At 37.0% G+C, this 11170-nt stretch overlaps 1 protein-coding gene across 4 annotated transcripts in view; it reads right to left on the bottom strand.

The window, feature by feature from the left end:
• Positions 1-223: 223 nt before the first annotated feature.
• Positions 224-11170, bottom strand: part of PTPN22 (protein tyrosine phosphatase, non-receptor type 22 (lymphoid)) — a 54746-nt gene continuing 43799 nt past the window's right edge. For all 4 annotated transcript variants that reach the window (XM_014534568.1, XM_014534569.1, XM_014534570.1 and 1 more), the window contains 5 exons: positions 10629-10709; positions 9806-9921; positions 6281-6311; positions 4008-4085; positions 224-828 (listed from right to left, as the gene is read on the bottom strand). In XM_014534568.1, coding sequence (XP_014390054.1) covers positions 764-828; positions 4008-4085; positions 6281-6311; positions 9806-9921; positions 10629-10709 — 371 coding nt within the window. In that variant the 3' untranslated portion in view covers positions 224-763. The remainder of the gene's footprint in view (positions 829-4007; positions 4086-6280; positions 6312-9805; positions 9922-10628; positions 10710-11170) is intronic.

Raw genomic sequence — 11170 nt, 5'->3', positions numbered from 1 at the left:
CCATATTCATTTAGAAAAAAAAACACTTTAAACTAGTCGTGCTTCTGATTGGCTGTAGGTCGCACATGTTTACACAGAACCTGTGAAATGAAGAAAATGCTACCAAAAGATAGCTATTTTGTTCATCATTCTAGATTTGGTAATTGAGTAACTTTGGTTAAAACTTATCAGGGATGTAATTGAACATCTGGTTAGTTGATATATATAAATAAAAAGATTACAGTCATTTTTTACATATTTTATTCTCTTAAATATAACTTCTTTTCTTACTATTCTAGTTTCCCACAACATTTGGGAAGATGTTCAAGGTATACTCCATTTAGGCAAAAATAACTCCCAGGGGACAGTCATTGTCATAAGCAGTAATTTTGTATTTCAACCACAAGATAAGGTTTTAAAACACATTTTTATAGTAAATTCTGACAATGTAGACATTTAATTGAGATCCAATTCTTACCAATCCTTCAAGTTTATATTTATGTGAAAAGTAAAGTCAAATATAAATAACTTCCAAAAATGAAAAAAATCCATTTCTCCTGTGGCTGAAGTGGCAAACTTTCTCTGCTGTTTCCAACCCCAATGTAAATGAGATTCAATGTAAAATTTTTGGCACTTAATTGCGCATTGCTTTTCTTAAGAGCTGTTACCACATTACCACATCTGCACTGTTGACATTACGAATATAGAGCACTTTACTGTAGCTAGCTGTGTTCTGGTAATTTTTCTTTGCAGGTGCACTTGCAGCCTATAGTCCACAGTTCTGTTAAATATTCCAATTTGATGGTGGGTTCCTTGGTCCTTTGGGTTTTGAAAAACGATTTGCAAAACCTGGGAACAAAAATAAAGCTGAGAGTGAAAGGGGGGAAAGGATTAATATGTACAAATTGCCAGTAAAAAACAGTCATGGGGATATAGAATAGAGGCAATAATAATTTAATAACTATGTGTGGTGTCAGATGGGACTTACCCAGGTGATCATGTTCTAAGAATAAGGGAATATCGTCAATAATAATTTAATTACTATGTATAGTGTCCGATGGGACTTACCCAGGTGATTACTTTTCTAATCACTATGTTGTACACCTGAAATTAATATAATATTGTATACCAACTGTTATTGAAAAAGTACAAATTTTTAAAATAAAACTGAAAAAGGTTTTTATATAAATATGAATACATGGATTTTAGAGTATGTTATGATATATTCAAACACATGGATTTTTTTTAAAGGTTAGGCAGCATCTTTGATCAATTTAGTAATAGATTGTAAAGGCATAACAGTAATTAAGTTAATGCTGAAATGATAACAATAGAATGCTAATAACATTTTATATTTGTAGAACACTTACAAATTTAATAATGGTAATAATTAGCTAAAGAAACCTGGTATAATGGTCTTTAGTAGTTCAGCATATTTTTTTCAGCTTTGTTGAGATATTATTGATATATAACATACAGGGTGGGCCAAAAGTAGGTTTACAGCTGTTTGGATGGAAAACAACACAATAATAAATAATAATACAAGAATAAGCTCTGTGTTTTGCTTACTCACAACTGTAAACCTACTTTGCCCCGCTCTGTATCTAAGTTTAAAGTGTACAACCTGGTGATTTGATGCACATATAGTTAACTAACACCTCTATCCCCTCACATAATTACCATTTTTTGTGGTGATTAAGGTTTACACTCTTCAACAACTTTCAAGTGTATAATATAGTACTGTTAATTATCGTTACCATGCTGTTCATTAAATCCCCAAAACTTACTCATCTTATACCTGGAAGTTTGTACCCTTTAACCAATATTTCCCAATTTTTCCCCATCCCCGCAGCCCAGGCGACCATCATTCTGCCCTGTATTTCTATGAATTCAGCCATTTTAGATTCCACATATAAGAACACACAGTATGTATGACTTATTCACTTAGCATAATGCCCTCAAGGTCCATTCATGTTGTTGCAAAAGGCAAGATTTCCTTCTTTTTTATGGATAAATAATATTCACATCTATAACTTACCTTTATCCATTTTCTTTATCCATCCATCTGTCAATGGACACATGAGTTCTGTGTTTTGGCTACTGTAAATAATGCAGTGAACATGGGGTGCAGTATCTCTTTTGAGATAATTATTTCATTTCCTCTGGGTTTATATTTAAAAGTAGAATTTCTGGGTCATATGGTACTTATAGTTTTAATTTTTTGAGGAACTTTCATACTTTTTTCCATAGTGACTGGACTATTTACATTTCTATCCACAGCCTCACCCACACTTGTCTCTTGCCTTTGATAATGACCATTCTAACAGGTGTGAGGTGACATCTCATTGTGGTTTTGGTTTGCATTTCCCTGATGATTAATGATGTTGAGCATCTTTCCATGTACCTGTTGGCCATTTATCTGTGTTTCTTGGGGGGAAAAAAAGTCTACTCATGAACTTTGCCTATATTTTAATTTGACTTGCAAAATAAAATCCTTTATCTACATCTTTTCACCTACCACTAACTTATCAAAAAAATAAAACTGGGAAATTTCAATTTCAGAAAAATAAGCATTATCCTATATATTAAAACCCTAATATGCAAATTGGCTGAACCACAGAACAACTGGTCGCTATGATGCACACTGACCACTAGGGGTCAGACACTCAACTCAGGAGTTGCCCCCTGGTGGTCAGTGCACTCCCATAGGGGGAGCACTGCTCAGCCAGAAGCTGGGCTCATGGCTGGCGAGCACAGTGGTGGTGGTGGGAGCCTCTCCTGCCTCTGCAGCAGCGCTAAGGAGCAGCAGGCAGGCAGTAAGGAGCGAGGCATCCCTGACTGCAAGAGCTCTGGACTGTGAGGGGACGCAGGCTGGGCTGAGGGGCCCCTCCAGTGCATGAATTTCGTGCACCGGGCCTCTAGTTGCTTTATAAGATTACTAGAGGCCCGGTGCACAAATTCGTGAATGGCTGGGGTCCCTTGGCCTGGCCAGCAATCAGGGCCAATCAGGGCCACGGGAGGTAGGCCAGCCAACCTGATCAGGGCCATTGGGGCGGGCCGGGGCGATGGGCCGCAGGAGGTTGGCTATGGGAGCGCGCTGACCACCAGGGGGCAGCTCCTGCATTGAGTGTCTGCCCCCTGGTGGTCAGTGTATATCATAGCGACCAGTCGACCGGTCATTTGGTTGTTCAGTCGTCCGGGCGTTCGGTCATTCGGTCGCTTAGGCTTTTATACATATAGATTGTATTAAATTCACTTATACTTCTGCTTCAGTCCAGAAAGCCCTCCATTTACTGAGAGCTTATGTTTGAAAAGCTTCGAAAAAATAAAGTAATAAACAATCCTGGAGAACTAAGTATGTAGCTAATCATTTATATCTCTCCCTCAAACACTCCCCCCTCACCTATCGCAAAGAAGGACAATGCAAAAATGTTGCACAACCAATGATGGCTTTTTCTTCGTCCTTTCAAAATATATGAAGAGTAATGACAGTTGGTTCTTTATCACTTCAGCAACATATGACTTCTCTTTTCTTTGATGGAGGATATTTTCAAGGTTCTCTTACACTTAGCAGCTTTAGGAGTGCAAAGTGAGCAATGAAAGATTTGAAATACAAAAGGAGAACAGAGGATGGTAAGCTTGAAGACGTTCCTGAACCTTTCATTGCATCATCATCTTGCAAAATTGTGGGTAGGCCCTGCAGAACTGCTGAAAGCATCAGTGAGATATTTATTAAAGCATCCAGCACAATGCCTGACACATACTAACTCATGTGCTGCTTACATCTGAACCATTTGGTTACCTAGCTTTATTTTCTGCATATGCTAGGCAAATCCATGTAATAGAATACATAGTGGTATGTAAGATGTTAAGCGGTAGCTGGGGTCAAAAATAAAAAGATAAATTGCATGAAAAAGAATATAAGGACCTATACATGCAACCTCAAATCCTATTTAAAGTTGTATCTCTTATACTATAAAAGAATAATTTAGGTAAACATAAACTGTGCTGTAAAATAACACACATACCAAAATTTAGCAAGGAGCTGGAGTTACTTGACTGAACAGAGTCTGCAGGCTTGTTTGGTGAGGAAGAAGTACAGAGACCTAGAATGAAAAGAAAAAATGTGAGGGAAAGAATAAAGACAAACTGAGATAACTTTTTACCTTTTTATTGAATCTATTGCGATGACATTGGCTAATAAGGTTGTATAGGATTCAGGGATAAATTCTATAATACATCATCTGTATATTCTATTGTGTGTTCACCACCCATCACCATGCACACCCTTACTCAAATCATTTGTTCTCCACAGTAGATCATCCATGGCAAAGTCTGTGATTTTTCTTACACTATCCTCTACTCCTGTAATATCTTTCTTCACTTTCCAGTCTGCCTTTTTCCCATTATAGATGATTCTAGTTAGGCCCAGAATCTCATTTCCCCATAGCACTATGCTTCTTTGTTTTGCCATTTAGCTACTTCTTGGTAGGCTTAAAATATATAGTGTTTCTCTTCCCAGAACCTTAATATTAAGGTATCAGTTTCTGCCCAATTTTGAAAGCAATCCAGTGAAAACATGTCCCACATTTTGCGGGAGCACTGTCTAGCAGTGAAAAAAGATAATTTCAGGTTTGTATAAACTTTCTAAGAAGCAGCATATAACTGGGAGAAATTATTAAATAGTCATTTTTTGTTTTGTTTTCAACATTTTCAGAATACAGTGTTAGGACTGTGTATGTTCATATACACATACCTAATACTAGGATTCTAGAAACATCTCCCCATTCATGGAGGTACTTAAGTATGAATCACTAAAGTACATACTGAATTTCAGTCAGATTCAATTAAAAATATATTTATTGAATATTTACTATATGCCAAGCATTGGGCTAGGCACTGACGATGGAGACAGAAACATCAATGATGATAGAGAATCATCTATTAGCCGCCTCCTGCAAGTCCCCCACTGGGATCAAGCCTGCAACCCAGTCATGTGCCTTGACTGGGAATTTGACCAAGACCTCCTGGTTCATAGGTTGATGCTCAACCACTGAGCCACACCGGCCGGGCTGATATGTTCTTTTAGAAAAAGAAACCTGTGTATTTCGTAAGCTAAATTGATTAAATCAATCTTTGGCTATTCAAGTCACTCATTGCTTTTTTTTTTTTTAGTTGTTTAATTCTCCTGTTTTATACTATAATTTCCTCCTCTTGAAATGCTTAAATTCTCTTTTGACTGGCTTTAGCCATCTTATTTTCCATTATACTTAGTCATCATAGGTGAGAAATCAGTTCATTTCAGAGATCAAGTGTGGTGGCAATGAGAGCAGACTGGCACAAGTTTATGGAAAGATAGAGTGGAAATCTCAGGAGAAAAGAGTAAGATTCAGCTATAAACCTTCTCACTTGGATAATACTTTACATCAAGTTTTCTCAGTGTTTTGTCCCTCGCTAAAATACCAACCAGCTGTTTGGTCCTTGATGATTAACCAAATTGATCAAATTTGTAAAACTGTATCACCATCGTTCAGCCAGCGTGGCTCCGTGGTCGAGCATTGATCTATGAACCAGGAGGTCACAGTTCAATCGCCTGTGTTGCAGGCTTGATCCATAGTGTGGGGTGTGCAGGAGGCAGCCAATCAATGATTCTCTCTCATTATTGACATTCCTATCTCTCTCTCTCTCTCTCTCTCTCTCCCTTCCTCTCTGAAATCAATAAATCTATACATATATATAAACAACAATTGTATCACCATGTTTTATATACTTTATAGTTATAAATAAGGATTTCTAAGATAATCAAATTCCCACCGTTTCAGGAGTCTTTGAGTTTGTTTTCATTACAATATAGCAAAAGTAGTAAGCAACAGACTATTGCTAATAATACTTGGTAAAAATAGAAATGAGTCAATACTTTGCTTACTTTATTAAATCAACACATTTGTTTCACAATATGCTTTGCTGTGACTGTTTTCAAAGAAAATACATCTGAGGGTAGACTGCTGGGAATTTTAAATAACACACTTGGGTGCCAGCATCTTAGGATGAGTAGAAAGTGACAAACATCATTCTATTATTCCACACACCCCTGCCCAACCCTTCACTCCGTACTCAGTATTATATTATCAGTGTGGAGCCCAGCACAGTGCAATGTTTGGGGGTGATCTGACCCATAGGACCCAAGCAAGCTTCTGTTTAGGAATAATATTAACTTTTCATAGAGTGGTTATATAAGGAAGAATTAAATAATCATGAAAGTAGTATACATATTCTAAAAAATAAGTATAAAGAAGCTTACTCTTTTTCATGTTCCGCAAAATTTTCAAACTCTGCAAAAATGAAGAAAAGGAAAGTGTTGATTTTTGGTGTGAAATCCAAACTACTTTAATCAAGTAGAAATACAGATGTCAGTCAAAAGGATTAATTTCCTTTAATAAGAGCCATCAAAGTGCACAAAACCATTTTGCCATTTTAAACTCAGTGCAGTCTCCACTTGATTTTATTTCACTCTTTTCCCCACCCATATGAGAATGACACTATGTATTTAGAAATAGTGTATCAGAATATCAGGGAAAAACAGTTTCTACATTTCTTTTTTAGGACCATTCCAGAATCCGCGATGCCTTCTGAAGATAGCTGTGACACACAGCCACTCCCATGCTAGCCAGGAATGTTTATCAACCGTATCTCCACTCCGTTTCCTAGGGTCCACTCCATACTGTTGGCCATGCCACTTCCTTCACCTTTCTTTCAGCAAACCCATGGACTCTGCCTCGTTCATAAAGAACCTACCCACATTTTTTTTCTTTTCTCCACATAAAATAACCTACCCACATGTTTTTCTCCACATATCCTTAGCACGTACATTTTTAATCTGTTCCATAATATTCAATGCTTCTTGATAATTTTCAGAATGTTTCTTATGTAGGCATTCTGTTCCAGTAGATTAACTGTCCTCAAGGGCAGGTAGATGTCCTCTATGACATTTCTATTTTCCTAACACCGAACAGAAATGTATTCTTCTACATAATAGATATATAATAAATTCTCTTTTTTTGAAAAAATTTATTTTGATTTTAAGAAATAAATAATTTATTTATTATTCAAGTTATCTTAGTAAAAATGCTACCATTCTTATTTTCCATCTACCCAGTTTCCTAACCCTCCCCCACATAAAGCCATCGTTATTAGCTTCTTATGTATCCTCCCAGTTACATATGAATACAGAATACAGATATAAATCAGATTTTGTTCCTTTTAAGCAATAGTTAACAATTATAATAAATATAGTGAGAGAGACCTCATTTTTTAACCTTCATAGTATTCCAATTTCTGCACATACCATGATTTATTTAATCAATTTCCGTAATGATTAATATTTATGTTGTTCCTAATCGCCTGCTCTTATAAATAATTTTTCAGTAAATAGCCTGGTATACCCTTCGTTTCATATATGTACACACATATTTGAAGGATAAATTCCTAGAAGTGGGTCAAAGGGTACATGCATTTGATATTGTTAGATTGTCCTCCATAGAAGTTACACCACTTGACTTTCCCACCAATGCAGGCATGTGCTTATTTTCACAGTCTGCCTAACAAAGAATGTAGTCAGACTTTGGAATTTTCCATTCTGATGAATGAAAAACAGTATGTCAGAGTGGTCTTAATTTGTATTTCTCTTATTATGAGTGAGGTTGAACATGTCAAATGTTTAAAGGGCAGATCGTGCATATTTATTTTGCTTAAACTATTGGATCATGGGGTGGTGGTTGTTGTTTTTTTGCCCACTTTTCTATTAGAGTTATCATTATCAATGAATTTCTAGGAGCCTTTATATATTAAGGAAAAGCCCTGGCTGGTTTTGCTCAATGGGTAGAGCATCAGCCTGTGGACTGAAGGGTCCCAGGTTCGATTCCAGTCAAGGGGACATGCCAGGGTTGCAGGCTCAATCCCCAGGGGGGGCGTGCAGGAGGTAGCCGATCAATGGTTCTCTCATCATTGATGTTTCCATCTCTCTCTCCTTCTCCCTTCCTCTCTGAAATCAATAAAAATACATTTATAAAAAAAGAAATAACTCCTTGGCTAAGATACCAGTTGCAGATATTTTTCTCCAATTTGTTCCTTGTCTTTTGATTTTAAGTTTATTTTTATTATTATTTTTTGCCATGCAGAAATTTTCTATTTTATTTAAGTGAATTTATAAATCTCTCTTCTTATGGCTCCTGGATTTTGAGTCATTCCCACTCCCAGGTTGTAAAGTAAACTTTCCAAGTTTCTTTAGTACTTTTTTTGGGTTGGTTTTTGTTTCTCTCTCTCTTTTTTTTTTTTAACACTTAAATCTTTTATCCATCTAGAATATATCCTGATATAGCTGTGAGATATGGATCCTATTTTTTTTTTCAGGTGCTTATCCAATTCATCCAACAACAATTAAAACATCCATCTTTAATCATATTCTAAATTCCTATACATATTTAAATCTGTTTCTGGACTTCCCATCTGCTATGTTGGTATGTGTTTTTTCATACACCAATATCATACCATTTTAATAATTGAGGCTTTACAATGTTTTAATGTCTGGTAAGGCGACCCTCCTTCCACCGCTGTTACTTCTATTTTTAATATTTTGAGTTTACTGACCATTCTTGCTCTTTTTATCCCCCCCATATGAACTTTGGAATCAGTTTGTCTCATTCCAGTAGCAAAAAAAAAAGTTGATGGTTTTATTAGGCAGGCTTTAAACTAAGTTGTATTTTTTTGTTGTTTGTTTCCTTCTATTAATTTTATTTTTTTAAAATATATTTTATTGATTTTTTTCAGAGAGGAAGGGAGAGAGATAGAGAGTTAGAAACATTGATGAGAGAGAAACATCGATCAGCTGCCTCCTGCACACCCTCTACTGGGGATGTGCCCACAACCAAGGTACATGCCCTTGACTGGAATCGAACCTGGGACCCTTCAGTCCGCAGGCTGACACTCTATCCACTGAGCCAAACCAGTTAGGGCTCCTTCTATTAATTTTAATTGTCATGAGACCAACAATGTTAGTGACCATATTTAATCTAATTTTCCATCTTAATGCTGGCAGCTGGCGGGAGAGAAGGGAGTAGGGGGTTAGGGGACACTTCCAGTAATGAAAAGCTTCTGGTGTATTTCCATAAACGCCTATCTTTTTTACCTTACTCCTTGTGAAACATTTTCCAGGAGTCTTCAATGTTTGTTTTGAAGATGTTGAATTTTCCATGGTGTTAGGACAGCTAGCAGAATAAGTCTCTGTAGGTTGAGCCTGCATACCTGAAAAAAAAAAAGGGAATTTTTTTGCATAGTTCCCAAAGTTTTCAGTAGCAAAAAAAAAAGTTGATGGTTTTATTAGGCAGGCTTTAAACTAAGTTGTATTTTTTTGTTGTTTGTTTCCTTCTATTAATTTTATTTTTTAAAATATATTTTATTGATTTTTTTCAGAGAGGAAGGGAGAGAGATAGAGAGTTAGAAACATTGATGAGAGAGAAACATCGATCAGCTGCCTCCTGCACACCCTCTACTGGGGATGTGCCCACAACCAAGGTACATGCCATTGACTGAAATCAAACCTGGGACCCTTCAGTCCGCAGGCTGACGCTCTATCCACTGAGCCAAACCAGTTAGGGCTCCTTCTATTAATTTTAATTGTCATGAGACCAACAATGTTAGTGACCATATTTAATCTAATTTTCCATCTTAATGCTGGCAGCTGGCGGGAGAGAAGGGAGTAGGGGGTTAGGGGACACTTCCAGTAATGAAAAGCTTCTGGTGTATTTCCATAAACGCCTATCTTTTTTACCTTACTCCTTGTGAAACATTTTCCAGGAGTCTTCAATGTTTGTTTTGAAGATGTTGAATTTTCCATGGTGTTAGGACAGCTAGCAGAATAAGTCTCTGTAGGTTGAGCCTGCATACCTGAAAAAAAAAAGGTAATTTGTTGCATAGCTTCCTAAGCTTTCAGGTTTTATATAGGTATATATCCAGTAATTCTTGGCTTGGCTTTTTTATGCACTACTTTTACAATACAGTATGGGCTTTTAAAATATCTTATTTTTATGTTAATCATTTCTTGTACCTTTTTCATTTAGGTCCCACTTTATTGTTAGCCTTCTAACAGTCTTATTTCTATAACTTTTTGGAGAGAAAGTGCTGCACTTACAGTCCTCGTCAGCGAGGAAGAAGGACTCTCGGGTCCTTTCTGGGAGTGGAGGGGGAGGAGAAGAGCGATCTTCATGCAGATCTGTGATGAGAACAGGGCACAATAAGCAAAAGCATCCATCACTTAAAGTCCCCAGGCAAGACCCCTCTTTGATTTTGTATAACTTTTCCAACTTCTCAATATTAACCTACAGCAACCAAATAAAAAATTATCTGAACTATGACTGGAGCCTCAGGAGCTTTGTTCTTCCAGCTCTTTAGCCAATGAGCCTCTCATTCGTCACAAACTTGTAGCTCACTTACAAAAGTGTTTTTCCAAAGAAACTGAACCTGAATTGAATTAAGTTTCTAGTTCTTACAGAGCATCCTGAAATCACAAGTAGGCAAACAGCCAAATGCAAACATTTTCTTTTTTTTTTTAATATATTTTTATTGTTTGTTTGGAGAGAAAGTGCTGCACTTACAGTCCTCGTCAGCGAGGAAGAAGGACTCTCGGGTCCTTTCTGGGAGTGGAGGGGGAGGAGAAGAGCGATCTTCATGCAGATCTGTGATGAGAACAGGGCACAATAAGCAAAAACATCCATCACTTAAAGTCTCCAGGCAAGCTCCCTTTTTGATCTTGTATAACTTTTCCAAATTTTCAATATTAACCTACAGCAACCAAATAAAAAATTATCTGAACTATGACTGGAGCCTCAGGAGCTTTGTTCTTCCAGCTCTTTAGCCAATGAGCCTCTCACTCGTCACAAACTTGTAGCTCACTTACAAAAGTGTTTTTCCAAAGAAACTGAACCTGAATTGAATTAAGTTTCTAGTTCTTACAGAGCATCCTGAAACCACAAGTAGGCAAACAGCCAAATGCAAACATTTTCATGGCCCTGAAAGGAAAGTCCCATCTCATTCAGCAGCCGCTTCCCATTCCCTGCAGATTAGATTGGCAACCACACATCTGCTTTCTCCATAGATTTGCTTGTTCTAGGTATTTCCTCTGCTTCGCTTCTAAGTT

The sequence above is a fragment of the Myotis brandtii genome, unplaced genomic scaffold, assembly GCF_000412655.1.
Source record: "Myotis brandtii unplaced genomic scaffold, ASM41265v1 scaffold131, whole genome shotgun sequence".
NCBI lineage: Eukaryota > Metazoa > Chordata > Mammalia > Chiroptera > Vespertilionidae > Myotis > Myotis brandtii.
The sequence above is the reverse complement of the archived record's forward strand: the minus strand, read 5'-3'. Positions and strand labels throughout refer to the sequence as shown.